The sequence below is a fragment of the Mesoplodon bidens genome, assembly GCF_964165515.1.
Source record: "Mesoplodon bidens genome assembly, chromosome: X".
In the NCBI taxonomy this organism is placed as follows: domain Eukaryota; kingdom Metazoa; phylum Chordata; class Mammalia; order Artiodactyla; family Ziphiidae; genus Mesoplodon; species Mesoplodon bidens.
In genome coordinates, this window is record NC_138163.1 from 123,902,377 (window position 1) to 123,927,975 (window position 25,599).

At 40.0% G+C, this 25,599-nt stretch overlaps 1 protein-coding gene across 9 annotated transcripts in view; it reads left to right on the forward strand.

Annotated features, from left to right (window-relative positions):
- Nucleotides 1-21,844, forward strand: part of BCLAF3 (BCLAF1 and THRAP3 family member 3) — a 62,686-nt gene extending 40,842 nt beyond the window's left edge. For 7 of the 9 annotated variants that reach the window (XM_081222122.1, XM_081222127.1, XM_081222125.1 and 4 more), the window contains 4 exons: nucleotides 511-606; nucleotides 11,563-11,718; nucleotides 12,847-13,020; nucleotides 20,809-21,844. In XM_081222122.1, coding sequence (XP_081078248.1) covers nucleotides 511-606; nucleotides 11,563-11,718; nucleotides 12,847-13,020; nucleotides 20,809-20,838 — 456 coding nt within the window. In that variant the 3' untranslated portion in view covers nucleotides 20,839-21,844. The remainder of the gene's footprint in view (nucleotides 1-510; nucleotides 607-11,562; nucleotides 11,719-12,846; nucleotides 13,021-20,808) is intronic. The other 2 variants (XM_081222126.1, XM_081222129.1) reach the window with 2 other exon arrangements.
- Nucleotides 21,845-25,599: the final 3,755 nt, after the last annotated feature.

A 25,599-nucleotide genomic window follows, 5' to 3' on the forward strand; every position in this document is an offset into this window, starting at 1 on the left:
GAGAATTTGTGTTCTCAGACAGTGGCAACTCTTTAGCAACTCCTAGTAATAATGGGTTTGTTTCTCTTCTGGATGCCTGAATAAATACTAGATTTACAGTCCATTTTCTAAAAGGCACCCATTGTGTTAAACAGGAGTATGTATTTTGTTACACTTCTCACATTCATGAATTAAACCAACCCCTCACAAACTAGCATGGGTTACATGAAGGAAGACGTGTCTATGTTCATACAGCTAAGCTACATGCTACATGTTTTGTGTTCTTAATCCCAGGCATTTAAAACGTGTATTTTTTGGGGACTTCCCTGGTGGTCCAGTGGTTAAGACTCTGTGCTTCCAGTGTAGGGGGAGTGGGTTTGATCCCTGGTCGGAGAACTAAGATCCCACGTGCCACACAGTGTGGCCAAAAACAAACAAACAAACAAAACCATGTATTTTTTGAATGGTAAAATGAACTTTTAAGAATAAAATTTAAAGTATATTAACCATACGAATACTTTTTTCATGCAGAATTATACTATGCAGAGAAAAGACATCATTACTCACAAACCATTTGGAATTGAGGGAAACCATCAAAATACAAGAGGCTTTAGAAGAACTTTTAAGGTAGAGTGTTATTCTCCATCTAATTCTAGCTTTGGGTTTTTGCTTTGAACATAATGTTCTAAGTGTTAGTAAATTAAAAGCTCTTTTTGTTATATTTCAAATAGTAGCTTTAAATTAGTATTTCTGGATTATAGTTAACTGTAATCAGGTTAATGATGGCCCCTTTCCTCAGGACTTGATTTTCAAATATTTTTTTTATCAGTGGAACCCTTTTTCAAATATTACATGGAAACTCAAATACATAAAAGAGATCCAGATGGAGTGGCTCTAGGTGGAGAGGTGGGCAAGGTCCCAGACCTTCCCTTTATTTTTTTTATTTATTATTATTTTTTTTACATCTTTATTGGAGTATAATTGCTTTACAATGGTGTGTTAGTTTCTGCTTTATAACCAAGTGAATCAGCCATACACATACATATGTTCCCATATCTCCTCCCTCTGGCGCCTCCCTCCCTCCCACCCTCCCTACCCCACCCATCCAGGTGGTCACAAAGCACCGAGCTGATCTCCCTGTGCTATGCACTGCTTCCCACTAGCTATCTATTTTATGTTTGGTAGTGTATATATGTCCATGCCACTCTCTCGCTTTGTCACAGCTTACCCTTCCCCCTCCCCATATCCTCAAGTCCATTCTCTAGTAGGTCTGTGTCTTTATTCCTGTCTTACACCTAGGTTCTTCATGACATTTTTTTCTTAAATTCCATATATATGTGTTAGCATACGCTATTTGTCTTTCTCTTTCTGACTGACTTCACTCTGTATGACAGACTCTAGGTCCATCCACCTCATTACAAATAGCTCAGTTTCATTTCTTTTTATGGCTGAGTAATATTCCATTGTATATATGTGCCACATCTTCTTTATCCATTCATCCGATGATGGACACTTAGGTTGTTTCCATCTCCTGGCTATTGTAAATAGAGCTGCAATGAACATTTTGGTACATGACTCTTTGAGTTATGGTTTTCTAAGGGTATATGCCCAGTAGTGGGATTGCTGGGTCATATGGTAGTTTTATTTGTATTTTTTTAAGGAACCTCCATACTGTTCTCCATAGCGGCTGTACCAATTCACATTCCCACCAGCAATGCAAGAGTGTTCCCTTTTCTCCACACCCTCTCCAGCATTTATTGTTTGTAGATTTTTTGATGATGGCCATTCTGACTGGTGTGAGATGATATCTCATTGTAGGTTTGATTTGCACTTCTCTAATGATTAATGACGTTGAGCATTCTTTCATGTGTTTGTTGGCAATCTCTATATCTTCTTTGGAGAAATGTCTATTTAGGTCTTCTGCCCATTTTTGAATTGGGTTGTCTGTTTTTTTGTTATTGAGCTGCATGAGCTGCTTGTAAATGTTGGAGATTAATCCTTTGTCATTTGCTTTGCTTGCAAATATTTTCTCCCATTCTGAGAGTTGTCTTTTCGTCTTGTTTATGGTTTCCTTTGCTGTGCAAAAGCTTTGAAGTTTCATTAGGTCCCATTTGTTTATTTTTGTTTTCATTTCCATTTCTCTAGGAGGTGGGTCAAAAAGGATCTTGCTGTGATTGATGTCATAAAGTGTTCTGCCTATGTTTTCCTCTAAGAGTTTGATAGTTTCTGGCCTTACATTTAGGTCTTTAATCCATTTTGAGCTTATTTTTGTGTATGGTGTTAGGGAGTGTTCTAATGTCATACTTTTACATGTACCTGTCCAGTTTTCCCAGCACCACTTATTGAAGAGGCTGTCCTTTCTCCACTGTACATTCCTGCCTCCTTTATCAAAGATAAGGTGACCATATGTGCGTGGGTTTATCTCTGGGCTTTCTATCCTGTTCCACTGATCTATATTTCTGTTTTTGTGCCAGTACCATACTGTCTTGATTACTGTAGCTTTGTAGTATAGTCTGAAGTCAGGGAGCCTGATTCCTCCAGCTCTGTTTTTCGTTTTCAAGATTGATTTGGCTATTCGGGGTCTTTTGTGTTTCCATACAAATCTGAAATTCTTTGTTCTAGTTCTGTGAAAAATGCCAGTGGTAGTTTGATAGGGATTGCATTGAATCTGTAGATTGCTTCGGGTAGTAGAGTCATTTTCACAATGTTGATTCTTCCAATCCAAGAACATGGTATATCTCTCCATCTATTTGTATCATCTTTAATTTCTCTCATCAGTGTCATAATTTTCTGCATACAGGTCTTTTGTCTCCTTAGGTAGGTTTATTCCTACATATTTTATTCTTTTTGTTGCAGTGGTAAATGGGAGTGTTTTCTTGATTTCACTTTCAGATTTTTCATCATTAGTGTATAGGAATGCCAGAGATTTCTGTGCATTAATTTTGTATCCTGCTACTTTACCAAATTCATTGATTAGCAATAGTAGTTTTCTGGTAGCATCTTTAGGATTCTCTATGTATAGTATCATGTCATCTGCAAACAGTGACAGCTTTACTTCTTCTTTTCCGATTTGGATTCCTTTTATTTCCTTTTCTTCTCTGATTGCTGTGGCTAAAACTTCCAAAACTATGTTTAATAATAGTGGTGAGAGTGGGCAACCTTGTCTTGTCCCTGATCTTAGTGGAAATGGTTTCAGTTTTTCACCATTGAGGACGATGTTGGCTGTGGGTTTGTCATATATGGCTTTTATTATGTTGAGGAAAGTTCCCTCTGTGCCTACTTTCTGCAGGGTTTTTATCATAAATGGCTGTTGAATTTTGTCAAAAGCTTTCTCTGTGTCTATTGAGATGAACATATGGTTTTTCTCCTTCATTTTGTTAATATGGTGTATCACGTTGATTGATTTGTGTATATTGAAGAATCCTTGCATTCCTGGAATAAATCCCACTTGATCATGGTGTATGATCCTTTTAATGTGCTGTTGCATTTTGTTTGCTAGTATTTTGTTGAGGATTTTTGCATCTATGTTCATCAGTGATATTGGCCTGTAGTTTTTTTTCTTTTTGACATCCTTGTCTGGTTTTGGTATCAGGGTGATGGTGGCCTCATAGAATGAGTTTGGGAGTGTTCCTCCCTCTGCTATATTTTGGAAGAGTTTGAGAGGATAGGTGTTAGCTCTTCTCTAAATGTTTGAAAGAATTCTCCTGTGAAGCCATCTGGTCCTGGGCTTTTGTTTGTTGGAAGATTTTGTATCACAGTTTCAATTTCAGTGCTTGTGATTGGTCTGTTCATAGTTTCTATTTCTTCCTGATTCAGTCTTGGCAGGTTGTGCATTTCTAAGAATTTGTCCATTTCTTCCAGGTTGTCCATTTTATTGGCATAGAGTTGCTTGTAGTAATCTCTCATGATCTTTTGTATTTCTGTACTGTCAGTTGTTACTTCTCCTTTTTCATATCTAATTCTATTGATTTGAGTCTTCTCCCTTTTTTTCTTGATGAGTCTGGTTAATGGTTTATCAATTTTGTTTATCTTCTCAAAGAACCAGCTTTTAGTTTTATTGATCTTTGCTATCGTTTCCTTCATTTCTTTTTCATTTATTTCTGCTCTGATCTTTATGATTTCTTTCCTTCTGCTAACTTTGGGGGTTTTTTGTTCTTCTTTCTCTAATTGCTTTAGGTGCAAGGTTAGGTTGTTTATTCGAGATGTTTCCTGTTTCTTAAGGTAGGATTGTATTGCTATAAACTTCTCTCTTAGAACTGCTTTTGCTGCATCCCATAAGTTTTGGGTCATCATGTCTCCATTGTCATTTGTTTCTAGGTATTTTTTGATTTCCTCTTTGATTTCTTCAGTGATCACTTCGTTATTAAGTAGTGTATTGTTTAGCCTCCATGTGTTTGTATTTTTTACAGATCTTTTCCTGTAATTGATATCTAGTCTCATAGCGTTGTGGTTGGAAAAGATACTTGATACAATTTCAATTTTCTTAAATTTACCAAGGCTTGATTTGTGACCCAAGATATGATCTATCCTGGAGAATGTTCCATGAGCACTTGAGAAAAATGTGTATTCTGTTGTGTTTGGATGGAATGTCCTATAAATATCAATTAAGTCCATCTTGTTTAATGTATCTTTTTTTTTTTTTTTTTTTTTTTTTTTTTTGCGGTACGTGGGCCTCTCACTGTTGTGGCCTCTCCCATTGCGGAGCACAGGCTCCGGACACACAGGCTCAGCAGCCATGGCTCACAGGCCCAGCTGCTCCGCAGCACGTGGGATCCTCCTGGACCGGGGCACGAACCCGTGTCCCCTGCATCGGCAGGCGGACTCTCAACCACCGCGCCCCCAGGGAAGCCCCTAATGTATCATTTAAAGCTTGTGTTTCCTTATTTATTTTCATTTTGGATGATCTGTCCATTGGTGAAAGTGGGGCGGTAACGTCCCCTACTATGAATGTGTTACTGTCGATTTCCCCTTTTATGGCTGTTAGTATTTGCCTTATGTATTGAGGTACTCCTATGTTGGGTGCATATTTACAATTGTTATATCTTCTTCTTGGATCGATCCCTTGATCATTATGTAGTATCCTTCTTTGTCTCTTCTAATAGTCTTTATTTTAAAGTCTATTTTGTCTGGTATGAGAATTGCTACTCCAGCTTTCATTTGGTTTCCATTTGCATGGAATATCTTTTTCCATCCCCTTACTTTCAGTCTGTATGTGTCCCTAGGTCTGAAGTGGTTCTCTGGTAGACAGCATATATATGGGTCTTGTTTTTGTATCCATTCAGCCAGTCTGTGTCTTTTGGTGGGAGCATTTAATCCATTTACATTTAAGGTAATTTTCAATATGTGTGTTCCTGTTCCCATTTTCTTAATTGTTTTGCGTTTGTTATTGTAGGTCTTTTCCTTCTGTTGTGTTTCTTGCGTAGAGAAGTTCCTTTAGCATTTGTTGTAAAGCTGCTTTGGTGGTGCTGAACTCTCTCAGCTTTTGCTTGTCTGTAAACGTTTTAATTTCTCCATCAAATCTGAATGAGATCCTTGCTGGGTAGAGTAATCTTGGTTGTAGGTTTTTCTCCTTCATCACTTTAAATATGTCCTGCCAGTCCCTTCTGGCTTGCAGAGTTTCTGCTGAAAGATCAGCTGTTAACCTTATGGGGATTCCCTTGTGTGTTATTTGTTGTTTTTCCCTTGCTGCTTTTAATATGTTTTCTTTGTATTTAATTTTTGACACTTTGCTTAATATGTGTCTTGGCGTGTTTCTCCTTGGATTTATCTTGTATGGGACTCTCTGTGCTTCTTGGACTTGATTAACTATTTCCTTTCCCATATTAGGGAAGTTTTCAACTATAATCTCTTCAAATATTTTCTCAGTCCCTCTCTTTTTCTCTTCTTCTTCTGGAACCCCTATAATTCGAATGTTGGTGCGTTTAATGTTGTCCCAGAGGTCTCTGAGTCTGTCCTCAGTTCTTTTCATTCTTTTTTCTTTATTCTGCTCTGCAGTAGTTATTTCCAGTATTTTATCTTCCAGGTCACTTATCCGTTCTTCTGCCTCACTTATTCTGCTATTGATCCCTTCTAAAGTATTTTTAATTTCATTTATTGTGTTGTTTATCGTTGCTTGTTTCATCTTTAGTTCTTCTAGGTCCTTGTTAAATGTTTCTTGCATTTTCTCTATTCTTTTCCCAAGATTTTGGATCATCTCTACTATCATTATTCTGAATTCTTTTTCAGGTACACTGCCTATTTCCTCTTCATTTGTTAGGTCTGGTGGGTTTTTACCTTGCTCCTTCATCTGCTGCGTGTTTTTCTGTCTTATCATTTTGCTTATCTTACTGTGTTTGGGGTCTCCTTTTTGCAGCCTGCAGGTTCGTAGTTCCCGTTGTTTTTGGTGTCTGTCCCAGTGGCTAAGGTTGGTTCAGTGGGTTGTGTAGGCTTCCTGGTGGAGGGGACTAGTGCCTGTGTTCTGGTGGATGAGGCTGGATCTTGTCTTTCTGGTGGGCAGGTCCACGTCTGGTGGTGTGTTTTGGGGTGTCTGTGGACTTACTATGATTTTAGGCAGCCTCTCTGCTAATGGGTGGGGTTGTGTTCCTGTCTTGCTAGTTGTTTGGCATACGGTGTCCAGCACTGTAGCTTGCTGGTCGTTGAGTGAAGCTGGGTGTTGGTGTTGAGATGGAGATCTCTGGGAGATGTTCGCCGTTTGATATTACGTGGAGCTGGGAGGTCTCTTGTGGACCAGTGTCCTGAACTTGGCTCTCCCACCTCAGAGGCACAGCACTGACTCCTGGCTGCAGCACCAAGAGCCTTTCATCCACACGGCTCAGAAGAGAAGGGAGAAAAAGTAGAAAGAAAGAGAGAAAGAGAGAAAGAAGGGAGAGAGGGAGGGAGGGATGGAAGGAAGGGGGAAAGAAAGAAAGGAAGAAGGAAGAGGATAAAATAAAATAAAATAAAGCAAGATAAGATAAAATAAAGTTATAAAAATAAAAATAATTATTAAGAAAAAAGTTTTTAAAAAAAAACAACAAAAAAATGGATGGATAGAACCCTAGGACAAATGGTGAAAACAAAGGTATACAGACAAAATCTCACACAGAAGCATACACATACACACTCACAAAAAGAGGAAAAGGGGAAAAAATCATAAATCTTGCTCTCAAAGTCCACCTCCTCAATTTGGGATGATTCGTTGTCTATTCATATATTCCACAGATGCAGGGTACATGAAGTTGATTGTGGAGCTTTAATCCGCTGCTCCTGAGGCTGCTGGGAGAGATTTCCCTTTCTCTTCTTTGTTCTCACAGCTCCCGGGGCTCAGCTTTGTATTTTGGCCCTGCCTCTGCGTGTAGGTCGCTGGAGGGCGTCTGTTCTTCGCTCACACAGGATGGGGTTACAGGAGCAGCTGCTTCAGGGACTCTGGCTCACTCAGGCCGGGGGGAGGGAGGGCTGCGGATGCGGGGCGAGCCTGCGGCGGCAGAGGCCAGCGCGACGTTGCACCAGCCTGAGGTGCGCCGTGCGTTCTCCCGGGGAAGTTGTCCCTGGATCCCGCGACCCTGTCAGTGGCGCGCTGCACAGGCTCCCTGGAAGGGAGGTGTGGATGGTGACCTGTGCTCGCACACAGGCTTCTTGGTGGCAGCAGCAGCAGCCTTAGCGTCTCATGCCCGTCTCTGGGGTCCGCGCTGATAGCCGCGGCTCTCACCCGTCTCTGGAGCTCCTTTAAGCAGCGCTCTGAATGCCCTCTCCTCGCGCACCAGGAAACAAAGAGGGAAGAAAAAGTCTCTTGCCTCTTCGGCAGGTCCACACTTTTCTCCGGACTCCCTCCAGGCTAGCCGTGGCACACTAGCCCCTGCAGGCTGTGTTCATGCCGCCAACCCCAGTCCTCTCCCTGCGATCTGACGTCCGAAGCCCGAGCCTCAGCTCCCAGCCCCGCCTGCCCCGGCGGGTGAGCAGACAAGCCTCTCGGGCTGGTGAGTGCCGGTCGGCACTGATCCTCTGTGTGGGAATCTCTCCGCTTTGCCCTCTGCACCCCTGTTGCTGTGCTCTCCTCCGGGGCTCCGAATCTTTCCCCCTCCGCCACCCGCAGTCTCCACCCACCCCAGACCTTCCCTTTAAGCCTGCCTCTTTACCTCTGAGATGTAAGCACATAGCCATAGAGCCTTCTCCAGCATTCAATGATTGAAAAACCCTGCCCATAGACACACAACCCTCAGAGGCCTTCTGGATCATCAGAGAAAGACTCTGGTCCAACAAGCTTTGTTAAAGCATATTTCATCACATTCTAATTATTTGTACAGCTATGTCTGATGTCAGTGATACTTTTAATCAATGAACATGTTTGTTTTTGCAGAACACTTCATCCCCCAAACATATGGAATAAGAATTATAGTGCAAAATATTGTGTTTCTGTCTCCTTGCTGTCATAAATTGAGGTGCTTTTTAAATCCATTTTGACTGAATTTCGTGCTTATGATAGGTCCTTTTTTCATATTTTTCCACTCTACAGTGTCTCTTTCCCCTCCCCCCCAAAAGAAAAGAAAAGAACCTGTTTTGGGGTTTTTAAAAATTATTTATTTATTTATTTATTGTTAAACCTTTTTATTTATTATTTATATTTATTTATTTATTTTTGGCTGCCTTGGGTCTTTGTTGCTGCACGCAGGCTTTCTCTAGTTGCGGCAAGCGGGGGCTACTCTTCACTGCAGTGCACAGGGTGCACGGGCTTCTCACTACGGTGGCTTCTCTTGAGAAGCACGGGCCCTAGGCGTGCAGGCTCAGTAGTTGTGGTTCGCAGGCTTCAGTAGTTGTGGCTTGCGGCCTCTAGAGTGCAGGCTCAGTAGTTGTGGTGCATGGGCTTAGTTGCTCCGCAGCATGTGGGATATTCCCAGACCAGGGCTCAAACGCATGTCCCCTGCTTTGGCAGCTGGATTCTTAACCATTGTGCCACCAGGGAAGCCCAAGAACCTGAGGATTTTTTTTTGGTGAAAGTAGCAGGCAGTCTAGCTAGAGTAGTTAGCTCATTAGGAGGAAGTTAATATGAGCAGAAAGGTAGTATAAATGATCTCCAAACTGTAGACTTGGAGTGTACTTGAGTGATCTTCTGTTAATACTTTGGCTTCCTGAGTCAAAATTCTTGATGTCAGAAGATTTTTTTCAGGGAATTCCCTGGCCGTCTAGTGGTTAGGACTCTACCCGTTCACTGTGAGGGCCCCAGGTTCAGTCCCTGGTCAGGGAACTAAGATCCCACAAGCTGCATGGTGGGGCCAAAAAAAAAAAAGATTTTTTTTTTCAGTGGAAGTAACACAATTTGTAACCATTGCACAGGTAACATTTTTAGCCAGTGGTTCATGTACCTAAAAGCATGTGTGACATTAGGTTTTCAAAAATAGCTAGGGCCATAGACTGTATAAACATATTTTGGGACTTCCCTGGTAGTCCAGTGGGTAAGACTTCGCGCTCCCAACGCACAGGGCCTGGGTTCAATCTCTGGTCTGGGAACTAGATCCCACATGTATGCCGCAACTAAGAAGTCTGCATGCTGCAACTAAAACATGCCACAACAAAGATCCCACGTGTTGCAACTAAGACCCAGTGCAGCCAAATAAATAAATATTTTTTTAAAAAATATGTTTTATACCATCTTTTAATCTCTTAAGTAATGAGACATAAAATCAACTAAAAATGTAACGTCTATATAACTTAGAAACGGTGTAGGTGGGCATTCAGATTTAAGTGTTTCCTACATGTTGCACTTCTCATTGGTCAGATATAGTCAATTGTAGTAATTTTTCTAAGACTGTTATAAGATCTATTTCCTGTTACCCATTCTCCTTAAGGGAAAGGTCTTTAACATTAACTTATTTAAAAAATGTTTTTCAAAATATGTGCATTAATCTTTCCTTTTGACCAATCATTTAAAGCTGTGTAATGTTATATGGTTGTTTAGAAATTCACAATTCTTTATAGTAAAGTAGGGGGAAGAAATAATCCTTCCTAAGAAAAGGAGCTCTTTCATTAAAATTTACTTTTTACATAAATTGGACTAATTCAAAGCCAGATAGTAATCACCTTATTAGATATGTAAAAATGGACAATGTAAATCTCAAGATTAGCCCTGATGTATCAAGTTGGTGCAGATAGTTTTAACAAAATTATAGTGTCTCATTATAATTCTGTTTTACCTGAAATTGTTTGTAGCCTTAAGAAAATAATTGGAAAATAGGCCTGGCATAAATACTTTTTAATACACTTTTGTGTATCATTATGTATAGCATACCCATTTGTTAAATCATTGTGGAAAGAAGAATCTACTTAATTTTTATAATTACTCCTTTGTAAGATACCATTTGTACATGTCCCACATGGGACACACACAAATATTCATTGTCCTCTATGTCTATTGTAATATTGGGCAGTATGCAGGTCAGGAAATGTCTTGTTAAGTATAGCTCTTATCTTGAAAATATGTGCTGTAGTGGGATTTTTATGGTAAAGAAAGATTGACTCAAAAGTACTGACAAGAGGGACCTCCCTGGTGGTCTAGTGGCTAAGACTCCGTGCTCCCAATGCAGGGGGCCGGGTTCGATCCTTGGTCAGGGAACTAGATCCTACATGCCACAGCTAAGATCTGGCACAGCCAAATAAATAAATAAATATATTTTTTTAAAAAGGTACTAACAAGAGTAAAGTTAAGAGAGTTTTTGATTCTTCTTTTCAATTTTTTAAATTTATTTGGCTGTGTCGGGTCTTAGTTGCAGCATGTGGGATCTTTCATTGCAGCACACGGGCTCTTCCTTGTGGTGCATGGGCTTCTCTCTAGTTGTGGAGCATGGGCTCTAGAGTGCAGGCTCAGTAGTTGTGGCACGTGGGCTTGGTTGCCCCACGGCATGTGGAATCCTAGTTCCCCAACCAGGGATCGAACCCATGTCCCCTGCATTGGAAGGTGGATTCTTAACCACTGGACCACCAGGGAAGTCCCAAGAGAGTTTGTGATTTTTAAATAAATGTTGATACTTAATGTCTTCCCCCACCCAGTTGGGATTTGATATACTTCACTATGAATCAGAAGGATAATTCTGAGGTTTTTAAAGTTGTCTTTTTCTTAGTATGATAAATTTCAAGAATTTCAAATTTTAATTTAATAGTTTTAAAAATTCATTTATATAAAATATTTTTAAATTATTATTATACAAAATAAACTAGGAAGCTAGTTTGAGGAAAACATGCTTTATTACCATCATTAACCTTTTCCCTTTAAATATCTTTAGTACTTAGAATTAAGGGAAGCTCTAAGTTCCAGACCTTTTCCCCTTTTTTTTTTTTTTTTTTTTTTTGCGGTACGCGGGCCTCTCACTGTTGTGGCTTCTCCCGTTGTGGAGCACAGGCTCCAGACGCGCAGGCTCAGCGGCCATGGCTCACGGGCCCAGCTGCTCTGCAGCATGTGGGATCTTCCCGAACCGGGGCACGAACCCGTGTCCCCTGCATCGGCAGGCGGACTCTCAACCACTGCACCACCAGGGAAGCCCTCCCCTTTCTTATACTAATAAAATAGACTTGGAAGCTATAGTTTTAACATCTAATTTTTTTTTTCCTTTACAGACCAACTTTAGAGGTGGCGCATTTCAGCCCCAGTATAAATCAGGCCTAGTACAGAAGAGCTTGTGCATTCAGGCTAAATATCAGCGTTTACGGTTTGCTGGTCCAAGCGGATTTATCACTAATACATTCAGAGAAAGATTACTGAGGAAAAAAAAGGTTAGTTGGATTATGATCATTTAAAAATATTGACTGACTTTTGAACTCCTAAAGTATCTATGTTTAATAGATAAATTCAGTTTGTAATGTAATTTTGACTTAAGAAACAACCTAGATATCAACGTTCTTACTGCATGATAATTGAAGAATGCCTTAGTATTATACCTCAAATACTTTGAATATGCTAGCTGTTTGAACTTTTTACTTTAGAATTTCTGTTGTATGGTTAATCTTTGAAATGGAAAATCAGGTAAAGACTTTTAGCTGATATATTTTAGCCTGATACAATGTGAATTTTCTAGGTACCAAAAATTATTGAACTGACTACATAAAAAGGGTACATAATTACAAAATACACTAACTTTTCTTTTTTTCCCATTCATTTATGTTTTTTAATTGTGATAAAATACATATATCATAAAATTTGCCATTTTAACCATCTTTATACAATTCAGTGGCATTAATTACATTCACAGTGCTGTGCAACCGTCACTACTATATGCTAACTCTAACTATTAATAAAAAGTTTCATTACTTGATAATTTGGATTGCATACTCTTTTAGTTGTGGATTGATTTTATTTAAATTCACCATGTTGGTATTTGAAAATGCAGCATAAATATCATATAAAAATAACGTCTGCAAATTATATTTTAAATGAGAACAATAGCATTACTTCTGTTGAGGCATGTTTGTCAATTTTTGACTCATTTTTGTTAATAACTTGGGGCTAATATTTTCTTCTGAGTAGATGATGTATATCTAGTGTTGCTATCAAATAATCTAATTGTGGTTTTATACATTTTCTAACCTTCAGTGTTCCCATAAGTATTCATGCTTGTGAAGACTTTACGCTGAGCTTACTTAGTGATTTTAGTAAAACTTACTTTTCAAAAGATGGACCAGTAGAATGGAGTTGACAACTGATTTTTTTTGAAGTTTTAGCATTGAATAGAATATCTTCTGTAACTTCTCCCACCCCTTAATTTTAACTGAGTGCCTTAAAAGAGGTTTTTAATTTCACTGTGTATATCACTCTTGGTGTTAGGAAAGCTATCTCTTGTTTAAAAACATGAATGTAACTGGAGTCATTTTCCCCTCTCATACACCTCCCTATGTTGGACCAAGGTGCTGCTTCTCTTCCTGTCTCATGTGGCAAGTTTCTTTGCAGCAGATCTTCTAGGCATTCATCCCCAGTCACAGGTGGCAGCCTGGCTGTTCTCAAGGAAGCTGGTCATTGATCCCCACTCGAGGAGGAAGGGTGAGGCAAGCCTTTTCCTCAATTGCAAGGTTGGGTTTCAGGTACATACTGTGTGTTTTTCTTCTGTTAGCTCTGTGCTGAACTTTGATTGTTAGCTTCATTTAGCTCCATTTTTACCTCTGTTTTTTAGATGATTTGGGGCTCCTGAGTGCTTACTTGACTGTCTGCCTCAGCCTGCAGTTTCTATATTCTCATTGAACTTGCTCCATTTCCTCATCCTTTTCTTTGCCTCAGCTTGCCCCATTCCTGCTGGCCTCCCAGTTCTTCCAGACCACATTGCCTGCCAGCCTCACTTAACAACCAGTAGAAACCAGACATCAAGCCTTCATCTTGGGACATAACCAGTGTGTCCTAGAAAGAGCCACAACCTGCTATGGGTCTCCAGGCTTTAGGGCCTAGGCTTTTTGTATCATCTAGAATGTAGCAGTTCAGTTAGGGTCCTGGGCAGATCACAGCCTCGACTTCCTCTTGCCTTTTGCTGCCAACTGGGAGCTTTAGAAGTTGTCGCCACACACTAGATTTTTAAAGAACCAGTGTCTACTACTCTTTTTCTTGGGCCTACCATTCTGGATGTTGCTTCATAGATGTTCATGTTGTAGCTACTTTGACATGAGCTTTTCCAGCCTGGCTACTGTCAGTACCTGCAAGCAAGGCATAGCCAGGCTTTGTATAGATTTGTGTTTGAACTAGGCCCACCTCTATGAGCATGGCGTGAAATCAGGCACCCTACTGTTAGCACCCTTCTGAACAGTTGGGCTCCACACTCTCCTAACCTTTAGGGAAAGGAATGAGGCATCACACCTGCTCTGTTTCTGCCAAGGTCTGAACTAAGGTACTTTTTTTTTCTTATTAGTTATCTATTTTATACATATTAGTGTATCCATGTCAATCCCAGTCTCCCAATTCATCCCACCACTCCCCCACCAGCACTTTCCCCCCTTGGTGTCCATACATTTGTTCTCTACATCTCTGTCTCTATTTCTGCCCTGCAAACCGTGAACTAAGGTACTTACAGCTTACATGGCCTTAGAGCTGTCCTAGTAGTATTGTGCTTCCCTGGAATCCCATTCCATATGTACAGACTGACAATTTAGACCTATTACTCCATTTTACCTTGGATTTCATGCCCTAAAGAAAAGAGGTGAAGGCCTGGAATCTTTGGTTTCTTCCAGTGTTGCTTCATCGCAAGATTTAGCATTGGGGGGGGGGAACTTTGAAGGTCCTGCCCTGGAGAGAAGTCTTAGTCCAGGCAGTATCTGTACCCTGCTTTGGCTTTTTGTCCTACTAAGGACAAAAGTTCATTGTTTTCATTATTAGACCACCAACTAGATTAAGGATGCATGGTTAATTAATTAATCTAGGTGTCCTGGAACTTCTTGAACCTGAAATTAGATATGAACCTATGTATTTCCACATGCCTCAAAGTCCACCAGGAAAGTTTAGACTGGTCTTGTCTGGATTCCTCACTCCCCCACCATATTGAAATGTCTGGGCTGATCAGTCATGGCTTGAATTTCTTACAATGTTCATCTATAGTACAGTCTGTTTACTGTGCCATCAGACATGTGCTTCTTGTGTCCAGGGCCAAACAGCTTCCGGCAAGAGTTGGGGAGATCCTAGATGTGCTCCTGATATGTCCTCTTGTCCACTTACCAGAATAATCGTGGCCTCCCTAAAACTGAATTAGCTCCCCAGCTGCCTACAAAGTAGTAAGATTCCCAAGGAGTATTAGTAAAGTACAGAACTAAAATGCTTCCTCCTCATTCATCACGCACTTGTCATATTAACCCCATTCTGGCACCCAAATTCCATTTTATTATGTTTCCTTTCTCTTGGATTCTGTGCTTGGGGTGGAAGATGAGGAGATGGGAGAAATGTCTATTACCCCCTGGAAAGAAGCTTGTCTTTTATCCACTGTCATTCACAAGCGCCCCCATGAAATATTCTCTGCTCATCATAGAAGGTTTCCAGAAACTCTTGAGGGTCTGACTATGGACCAGACTAGGATGGAGAACCTATTCAAAATTCATGAAGCCCCCGCTGGGAACATTGCCTCTGAAAAACTTTTAGCAATTTTGTGTTTGGTCAGAAAAACATGGAGTTCCTCAGCATCCTAGACTCTGCAGTAGTCCCCAGGTACCTGTCAGCTCGGTGCCTACCAGAGCTCTGCCCCTGGATAGAAAGGGGGGAAGGAGAGAGCAGAAGGACACTGTGAGAAGGAAGTTAGAGACCGGGATTCATGGCTTTTGGGGTTGAAAAAAACCATGAAAGTCATGGGGTACAAAGATAGAACAGGAACCAAGATCAGATGAATCAGCAAGAACCTGTTATACTGCTGCTGTGTCCCTCGAGCTGAAGGATGCTGGGGCACAAAAGAAGTGATTATTGTGATGGTTGCACAACTCTGTGAACACACTAAAAACCATTGAGTTGTACACTTTAAATGGGTGAACTGTATGGTATGTGAGTTATATCTCAGTAAAGCTGTTAAAGATAAAATCGCACTTGCTCTCCTCCCCAGACCACTGGGTCTCCTCAGGGTCTGTAGCTCTCACAGCTAGCCAGCCAAGCTAGAAACTTGTCGTACTAACCCTCCCAGTTTTCCTTCTGACTGCGATTGTCCCAGGTGTTCTTATTTGTATCACTCATCCATTGCTCCATCCAATTCATTCATTTTAATAGCCGCATATCATTCCACTCTATGGATGTCTTATTTATTTCAGTGCTTTTCAAACCTCTTTTGCTTACATACCCTAAAATTATGAAAAATTATCTACCTCCTTGTACATTTTTAGGTTGGTATCTAATACTTTTTAATCATAAGTTTAACTTCTTATAAAGGATAGAATTTCTGGCATATTGTAAATAGAGAGTCTTAAATAAAACTGTTACATCATTGTTTTAAATCTCTTCAGTGAACCTGCACACCACAGGAATTTGGTAACTAACATCCATTTTTTAAAGTACACAGATGAGCTCTTTTAACAAGTGGGAAATTTTACATCATTCCTTTTTTTGGCGTTGAATTTGGATTCCATTCTGTTTGCCCCATAGACTTTTATCTTTGAAAGTCTTTTATTGCTCACCAAATCAAATTTGACACATAATATTAATAGATTTCTGTGACTATTAGGTGTTAAATATTTCTCTGGACTGAATGACCATTACAGTTGATCAAAATAACGTAAATGTATTACAGATTTTGTTAAGTATTGATCAGACAAAAGTTTTATTGGAAATGCATTTCTCTTTTCAATTAGTTCAGGTATTCATAGATAAATATTACTTATTAGTAGTAGAATAATAGTGTTCAATTATCAATTCCATTTTTTCTTTTTATAAATGTTAAGTCCTGAGAAACCTTGTTTATATGATTGTATAGATGGGAAAGAAAGAACTTTTATTATAGCAATGCCACTCCATTCTTTGGACTCACTCTAAATTATAGGCCAAAAAGTCACTCAGTGATCTATCCTCAAAAAGTATTTTGAATGTTCTTTTACTGACAGCTTGATTTTGTCCTCCTACAATTAAACGAAAGCAAAGAAATGGAAAGCATCCGACTTGCAGAAGTATGCTATTTATTACTAGCTGCTAGGGTTGGTTCACTTTCTTGGCACCGTCACCAGTATTTCCAATTTCCCCCTCTTTTGGTTGGGTCCCCAGGTAATGCAAAGTACTAAGATTCAGGATGAGAAGGTGTATCTTCCTAGTATAAAAGTGGGAGGTAGGGAATCAGCCTTAACCGATTGTACAGGCAGGTTATTTTGGAAAGCAAACATTGAGAATTTGAAGATCTGGAAATTGATTCCCTCCAAACTGTCTACCCACATACTCACTGGAAAGTCTTCATATACCCCTAAGGGTATGTGTAACCCAGTTTGATGATTACTGACTTACTTAACCAAGCGTCTGTTGATGACTTCAGGATAGTTTACAGGTTTTCATTATTTCCGTTAAACCACTGTGCACATTGACATTTTGGTACCTTGCCATAGCTCCCTTTTTACTCATTTTTGTTCTTACCAGAAGTACATGAAAGTTCCTGTTTACCTGCACCCTAGCCAGCACTCCACATTATTAATCTCTATTATCTGTTGTCAGTTTAATAGCAGGAGATAGTTCTCATTTGCCTTTCTTCAGTTATTAATGATGTGAACATATTTTTTATGTTATGTGTCATTTGTATTTCTTCCCTCAATTTCCTTAGTTCTATGTTTTACCAGTGTTTCTGTTGAGGGTTGGTACTTTTTCTTACTGATTTTTAAGAGCTCTTGATTTACTGAGGGTATTAACCTATCATATTTTGCTCCTGTTTATTTCATGTTAGTTGGCTGTTTATGGTGGCTTTTACATTACAGAACTTGTAAATTTTCATGAACCTGTCAAGTTAATCCTATATGGCTTTTAGATTTCATATCATGTTTATGCTTATAAAAATTCCTTACTGTGTTTCCTTTAAGTGGTTTTATGGTTACTTTTTTCAACATATAAATACTTGTTCCTTTTAGAATTTGTTTTTACGATACAATATAAGGGCAGGATCTGATTTTTTTCCCAGTAGATAGTCAATTTTTCTAACACTGCTTATTGAGTAATTTGTCCTTTCCCCACTGATTGAAAATGCCACCTTTACTGTATGCTACATTCTTAGGTATTCCTGGTCTGTTTGGGGAATCTTCGGAGCCTCTAACCTGCTCCCTTGCCTCCTGTGATTTGCTTATTCCGTTCCTTCACTAGTAACACAGTTATTGTCCCAAAACACAGTCTGAGTCATATCACTCTTGTGCAGACACCTTCCAAGGATTCTGTTGCCTATAAAAAAAGAGACCAGACTTGTTAGCCAGGTCCAGCCCTAAGCTGCCTTTCTAACCATACTTTTCCGTGCACCTTCTGTTTTTTGGAGCATAATATATGTTTTCATGTATTTTTTAAAATTTTATTTCTTTTATTTTGGGCTGCATTGGGTCTCCGTTGCTGCGTGCGGGTTTTCTCTAGTTGCGGTGAGCGGGGGCTACTGTTCATTGCGGTGCGTGGGCTTCTCATTGCGGTGGCTTCTCTTGTTGCAGAGCACGGGCTCTAGGTGCACAGGCTTCAGTAGTTGTGGCACACGGTCTCAGTAGCTGTGGCTCGCAGGCTCTAGAGCGCAGGCTCAGTAGTTGTGGCGCACGGGCTTAGTTGCTCCGCGGCATATGGGACCTTCCCAGACCAGGACTTGAACCTGTGTACCCTGCATTGGCAGGCAGATTCTCAACCACTGCGCCGCCACGGAAGCCCGTTTTCATGTATTTCTGTCTTTGTTGCTGACGTCCTCTTGGCTAGAAATAGCCTCCTGATCCTCATTCTTTTCTTATTAAACCCTGCTTTCCTTTTATGATCCACTATAAAGCCTTACCAAAGCCCCCTCTTTAGCTCTTGTTTCATTTGGTCTCTAACTGTTGCTGTTTACCTTCCTATTTCCCCAAATAGTTGATCATCTCCTTGAGGACAGAGGGTACCTCATTAGCGTTATGTCTCCCCCTATTACCTTTCATATAGTCCGTCTTTAAAAATGCTGTTGAATGGAATCTAATCTAATCATACACACACACACACACACCCACCCATCCATAGCTCTGAAAAGTTAGTGAACAGCAGCAATGGTGTCAGGGCTCCCCAAGACCACCCCGGGTTCAGTGATTCGCTAGGAGGACTCAGAGGACTCAGCATGTGGTGGTGCTCGTAGCTGAGATGTCCCAGCGGAAGGCTGCACAACACAATCAGCACGGGGATTTGGCGCACGGGCGAGTCCAGAGGACACCAGGTGCAGCTTTCCAAGAGTCCCCTCCCAGTGGAGTCACACAGGATGTGCCTGAGTCCCCCAGCAACGAGCTGCGACAACATGCGTGAAATGTTGCCAACCAGGGAGGCTCGTTAGAGACTCAGTGCCCAGTGCTGGTCACGTAGGCACCCCCTGCCAGGCACGTACCACATTCCAGACTCAGAGCAAGAAAGCAGGTGTTCAGCATAGACCATGTTGTTTGCACAATTTATGCACTCATCAGTGGTGGGAACCCTCCTGAAATCTAAGTTCTTAGATGCCAGCCAAGGGCCAACCTTATAATCAGGGCTTTCAAACCATAGCGGTCAGGTATGCTATATTAACTCTTTTCTGCACAGCCATATTTTTGAAGAGCTTATTTTCACAGATGATAAGTGCCTAAAGAGAGGTGGAAAGGATCAGTGTGTTAGAAATGGTCAGGGAATGTACACTAAGTACTGTGATTTCTACTCTCTTCACCAAAGAGGTAGGTTGTAAGCTGAGTCATGGAGAGCAGGACTTAGAATGGGCTACAGCCAAAGATCCATTTTTGGGAGTAGAATATGGAGTTGGGTAGAGACAGGGGTATGCAACTTATACAGGACCTGGAAATCTGGGTAGAATATAGAGGATGTGATGTGGTGACAGTAGGACATCTTCCTAGACTGAGAAGGAGAAAGTGGTGTTTGAGGCTGATGGCTGGGTGAGCAGGTTCTGGGAGGAGGCGAGGTGCAGGAAGATAAACAAGGAAACATTTGACTCAAGTGTCAAGTTATGAAAACCTAGAGGAGGGTGATGCTCGTATGTCTAGTTCAGCATTCTGCTTATAATAGGTTTTCAAATAACTGGGAGAATGCAGGGATCAATCCGAGAGATAGTGTAGAAGAAGCCATGTCAAGGGTGAATGTGATTCAGAATAATTCCACATTTTTATAAACAAGATATTTCAGTTGAAAAAGTTTTTCAGAATTATTATAGTTAGCGTTTCCTTTTACAGTTGTTAGTAGGCAACAGATATTTTATTTGAAGGTCAATGTAAATGATGTTTATATTATATAATGAGTAAAGAAATAGAATACAATGTATTCTGGCTCTGTTTAAAGGAATGATGTTGACAAAAATATATATGCATGTATTTTGAACATTTCATTAACCAAAATAGAAAGAAGAATTTTCTATCAGTACTGTTTTTGTTTGGAATTAAACGTTTCCATACTAATATAAGTGCCAAAAAATAAATCAACTTTTAAATTTCTTTCAGTTTTAATAATGTAAGATCCTAGTAAAAGGTAAGGATATATGTATTAATAAGTTTTTTAATGTCCCAGAAAAACATGTCATTCTACCATTTTTGCTCTTTTATTAGTTGCATGGTCCTATGTCCAGTTTGTGGCTGGTAATTTAACAATTTGCATAGCATCACAGTATAGAATTCACATTTGTTATCCTTTAATCATAGTCTTATTGTTATTGTGAATTCCTTTTCCTGTGTTTATTGAAGCCATACATCTTCGTACATTGTAGGTAACCATCCAAAAGCAGGAAAGCTTTCCCCGCTCTAATAGCTTTCTCTGCTGTTACCAGTCATGCTAGAAGAGTCCATATAGTTTTAGAATTAGATACCATATGATGACAAAGATAAAGTACCCATTTGAGGTTGTGCATGTGTCACATCAGGCTCTGTTCTTGAGGGACTAAGGTTTAAGAGTCTTGATTTTTTGTCAATGATGTCCCCAGTGAAACTCGCCCAAATAGCAGAATGCTGTTTTCATTAGCTTACTAATACCAGCCTATCAAGTGCCATATATATTTTTTGTCCTACTGACTTATCATTTGATATCTGCTTTGATGTGTTTCGTTGTTACTTTGTGTCTTTGGGAATCCATATAGCTTTGTGGGGATCTTGAGTGCAAGTGGTAATACATTAATTAAAATATTTTGAAAATTGCAATGTAAACAAAACTCTAGCTCAGATGTTTTAACCAATGCTTCTTTTGAAGTCTGTATTTCTTTTGTTTTCTCTCAATAGGAATATACAAACATTGCCCCAGCATTCTAATCTTGAATTGTTACAAATGGAAATGACACTACAGGATGGTATTTGGGAGCATCTTTTTGTCAAGAGTTAGAATTGGCAATAAAGCACTAATACTATAACTATCTTGATGAAATGACTTTATTTTTCCGTAGTGGAATGCTGCAACTTTTTTACACTTAACAACTGCTTTTAAATTACAGTATTCAATTTAAAAGTTGTATTAACTACAGCTTCTTTTGCAAAAAGTCTCAAAAGGGCATTATTTGTTGATGCATTTTTCTCTGGGCATGGTTTCATAGAGAACTGAGTTATATCCAGACGTTTCTATGTTGAAAGTTTTGCTTATGTAATAAAAACAAAAACAAAAGTACCTGAATTGTATAGTGTCTGTACATGAAAGAACTTTAAACAGTGGCCTTACGTAGCAATTTTTATACCAGATTTTTTTTTTCTGATGACATTTTGGCTTACAACTTGAAGTTTTCTTAAGCTTCTGAAGATCAAGGTCTATATAATTCATAATTTCATATTATGACATAAGAAGACGTAAGAAAAGGTGCTTCAAATTTTCCATCAGGTAGTTATGAGTGCACTGAATTTTTAGTAATTGGTTCATTCAGTTTTTTTCCACAACTATTTGCTCTTTTCCAACTTCAAAATGCTATTGTGGAAAATACATAAAGATTTTATAATCTGTATTCCATCTTACTTTCCCTCAGGGTAAGCTCATGCATATCATATTTTTAAAGGCTTTTAAAAAAAACTGACAGACAAAATCTCATATTCAGAAACTGTACTTTACTACTACAGCATTACACATTTTGCAAGCACGTATTATAAAGTGTTTATTTTCAGTTCAGTTGTATTGAGTACCTACTATGTGTAAGATAACATTGGTAGGATTTTAAATGATATTTTAGGTCTCAATACCTTATTTCTTTAAGTTTTCTGTGTTCTGCTTAATAGTACATATACATTCCCAATTAAACTTCTGTGAAATGTTTAATTATAATTAAATAAAATACTGTTGCTCCTTCTGCTTGAAGCAGTTACTTGCCAGTTTGTGAGAACATTATTTTAATTTCGTGTGAGAATTACAGCCCTTGGTAGGATCTGTTGATATTTAAACCACTGTTTTGCACTTACAAAGACAGAACTTTCTGCATCAAAATCTGGTAAGAACTTAACTTTTTCATGACTGGATCATGAAAAATCTTATTGCAAACGTTTAATTTTGTAAACATGCCTTTAAAAGATAGAGTAGCCATTTCCTTAGTGGGTCAGCAGTAAGGGGGCAAGACTGCTTGATGCATTAAAATCGGGTAATAAATTTAGATGGATGGCCTGTCTTATGCTGTGTACTGTCTCTATAGGTCAGGTTTTTTTTTTTTTTTTTTTTTTTTTTAGTAGTACGCAGGCCTCTCACTGTTGTGGTCTCTCCCGTTGCGGAGCACAGGCTCCAGACGCGCAGGCTCAGCGGCCATGGCTCATGGGCCTAGCCACTCCGCGGCATGTGGGATCTTCCTGGACCGGGGCACGAACCCGTGTCCCCTGCATCGGCAGGCGGACTCTCAACCACTGCGCCACCAGGGAAGCCCAGTTTGGTTTTTTTTTTACATTCCACTTACGGCAAGAAAAAAATGCATGCACACAGCAGTATGACAACTTTGTATTGTGTTAAGTACCCATAACATCTGCCTTAAATTTTAAAATAATTTATTTCATTTATTCCCATACTCTGAGGAACAGTTAAAATCCTCGAATAGTTCATCATTAGGTTAATGCATATTTATTGCACAGATTCTGTGCTAAAATTATAACAATGAACAAGAGAACAAGACACATAGAGCCTGCCTTTTTGGTACGTACAGCCTGATAGGGAAAATGGACATTAAACATAGAAATGTAACTTGGGGACTTCCCTGGCGGTCCAGTGGTTAAGACTCTACACTCCCAATGCAGGGGATGCAGGTTTGATCCCTGGTAAGGGAACTAAGATCCCACATGGTGCTGGGCGCGGCATGGTGCAGCACGGCCAAAAAAAGAGAAAAAAAAGAAATGTAACTGAGTAAACAAAGTTGGTTCTGTAGCTCTATTTTTACTTATTGTAGCACTTAAGGGTAAAATGGTTGATTCAATATTAATCATTCCACAACCGGTTTCCTATTTAGGCATATTTGAATATACTTCTGGTACTGTCTAAAAATGCAAAAAGCATGTTATTTGCAAAATACCTATTTGTAGCATGGATGTATTTAGAAAATATTGAGTGCATAAGATCTAATGGCTAAAAAGAAGGGCTTGCTTTATAATTTAAAGTATAAAATAAGGAGAGGGACCATGTCTGTCTTGTTCACCATAGCATTCCCAGCTGCCAGCATCCTACTTGACAAATGGTAGGAACTCATTAAATATTAGTTGCATGAATGAGTAACAAATACACTATGTCTATTAGGAATTAAATATCTAATTTTTGTGTGGAGGTTGAACAAAAGGTTATCCATAGCACTTTTTATTGACTGGAAAGAATTTGAATTCTTGAATGCGTAAGACTTCAGAAGAAAAGTTATTTTGATAAAGTCACATATCATTGCCTTCTCACCTTCCTCCTCTGTGTGGTAGGCCCTTCTCTGGCCCTGGAAGACAAAGGTAATAAGACACAGTTCCTGCTCTGAGACACCTAATTGACTGTTGGGGAAGAGATTCACAAAAACAAAGAACTGCAAGCTATAGTGTGAAGTGCTATACCAAGCGTAATATACTAAAGGTTGAGAGAGAAATTGGCATTCCTGGTTGAGCATCCGCTGGTCACATTTCTTTCTTATTGGTTTCACAGACCTCAAAGAGGCACTATTCCATTGGTGGTTTTGCTGGTTTTAAAATTTGATGGGTTGGGGGAAACTGGGTAAAGCATACATGGGATCTCCGGATTATTTCTTATAGCTACATGTAAATCTATAATTATGTCAATGTAAATTTCAGTTTTTAAAAAATCAGCCATAATCTTATCACAGATAAAACTACTATAAATATTTTGGAGGATACATTTTTTTCTTTTGGAAAAAACTATTATATTTACATTATAATAATTTATGTAGATGCATCATATGGACCATCTTTTACCCTATAAATCCTACATTTTTCAGTAGTTTTTAGAAAAAGAATGGGGATACTTTCAGGTGGAAGGAAGCAGGAAGAGTAAAGCTGGATCAGAAACTCTCCTTTTCCATTATCTGGCAAACTCAATAAAGGGCAGCCACAGATTCGCCAGCAGCAACCAAACAAGGAAGCACGGAGAAGATGCTAATGCAGCAAGGTGAGGTGTGACTTGCAGCCCCCCTCCACCCCTTAAGTAGCACTGAGCGAAGAAACTGGAGTGATGTGGAGCTCTGGTATGTACAAAGGGACTGGTACGGTGACCAGGTCATACAGAGGAGAGTCAAGGAAAATCCTTGGGAAGGTGAGGGCTTTGCTTCTGTCTCAGGACTTCAGGGAAAGGGGAAAGATTCACCAGAACAAGGCGTTCTCTGGGTCGCAGAGCAGCCTGGGGAAGCCACAGCTCACAGGATAAGATACACCTTTTGGTCCAGTGAGCACCAGTTCTGGACACTTAATGGGAACCCAGACGAGAGAGGATACCAGGTTCCCCAACGAAGTCCCACCAAAAGGAATGGTTATTAGCTCTGAATCCGTTAAAGTACACAACTAAGGTTTTAAAACTGAGGAATCAGAGTTGTAGAATAGAATGTAAATGTTATAAATCATGACAAAAATGGAAGTACGTTAATCAGCCGGGACGTGGTGGGGGTGGGGTGAGGTGGGGTGGGGGAAAATGGGATGAATTCTAAGAACTAACCACCTCATCTTTCATGGGCGGGTGTCATGTCAAGTTATGGTGTCTAAGACTGTATTATATAAAAGAGAAAAAAACCTAGTGTCCAACCTTAAGTTTTTCAGTCTTTTTCTTGACCTTAATGCAGTGGTTCTCAAAGTATGGTTCCCCAACCAACAACATCAGCATCACTCGTGAACTTGTTAGAAATGCAGATTCTTGGCCCCACCGCTGACCTACTGAATCAGAAGCTCGGGGGGTGGGGCCCAGCACAGTCTGGTTTTTTTTATACTGGATATTATGTATGTATGTATGTATGTATGTATGGCTGTGTTGGGTCTTTTGTTGCTGCATGCGGGTTTTTCCTGGTTGCAGTGAGCAGGGGCCACTCTTCGTTGCGGTGCTCAGGCCTCTCATTGTGGTAGCTTCTCTTATTGCTGGGCACAGGCTCCAGGCACGCGGGCCTCAGTAGTTGTGGCATGTGGGCTCAGTAGTTGTGTCTCACGGGCTCTAGAGCGCAGACTCAGCAGTTGTGGCGCATGGCTTAGCTGTTCTGCGGCATGTGGGATCTTCCCAGACCAGGGCTCGAACCCGTGTCCCCTGCATTGGCAGGCGGATTCTTAACCACTGCGCCACCAGGGAAGGCCCCAGAAGTCTGTTTTAACAAGCCCTCCAGGGGATTCGGATGCTCGCTCAAGAGTTTGAGAATCACTGGCTTACTTAGGTCTTTTAGGAACCAGTAGACCTTATGATGAAAAAATATGAATCTGAAGTTGAGCAGCACCTTCAGTTTCATTTCTCATTTTTTTTTTTTATTTTTTGTGGTATGTGGACCTCTCACTGTTGTGGCCTCTCCCGTTGCGGAGCGCAGGCTCTGGACGCGCAGGCTCAGCGGCCATGGCTCACGGGCCTAGCCGCTCCATGGCATGTGGGATCTTCCCGGACCGGGG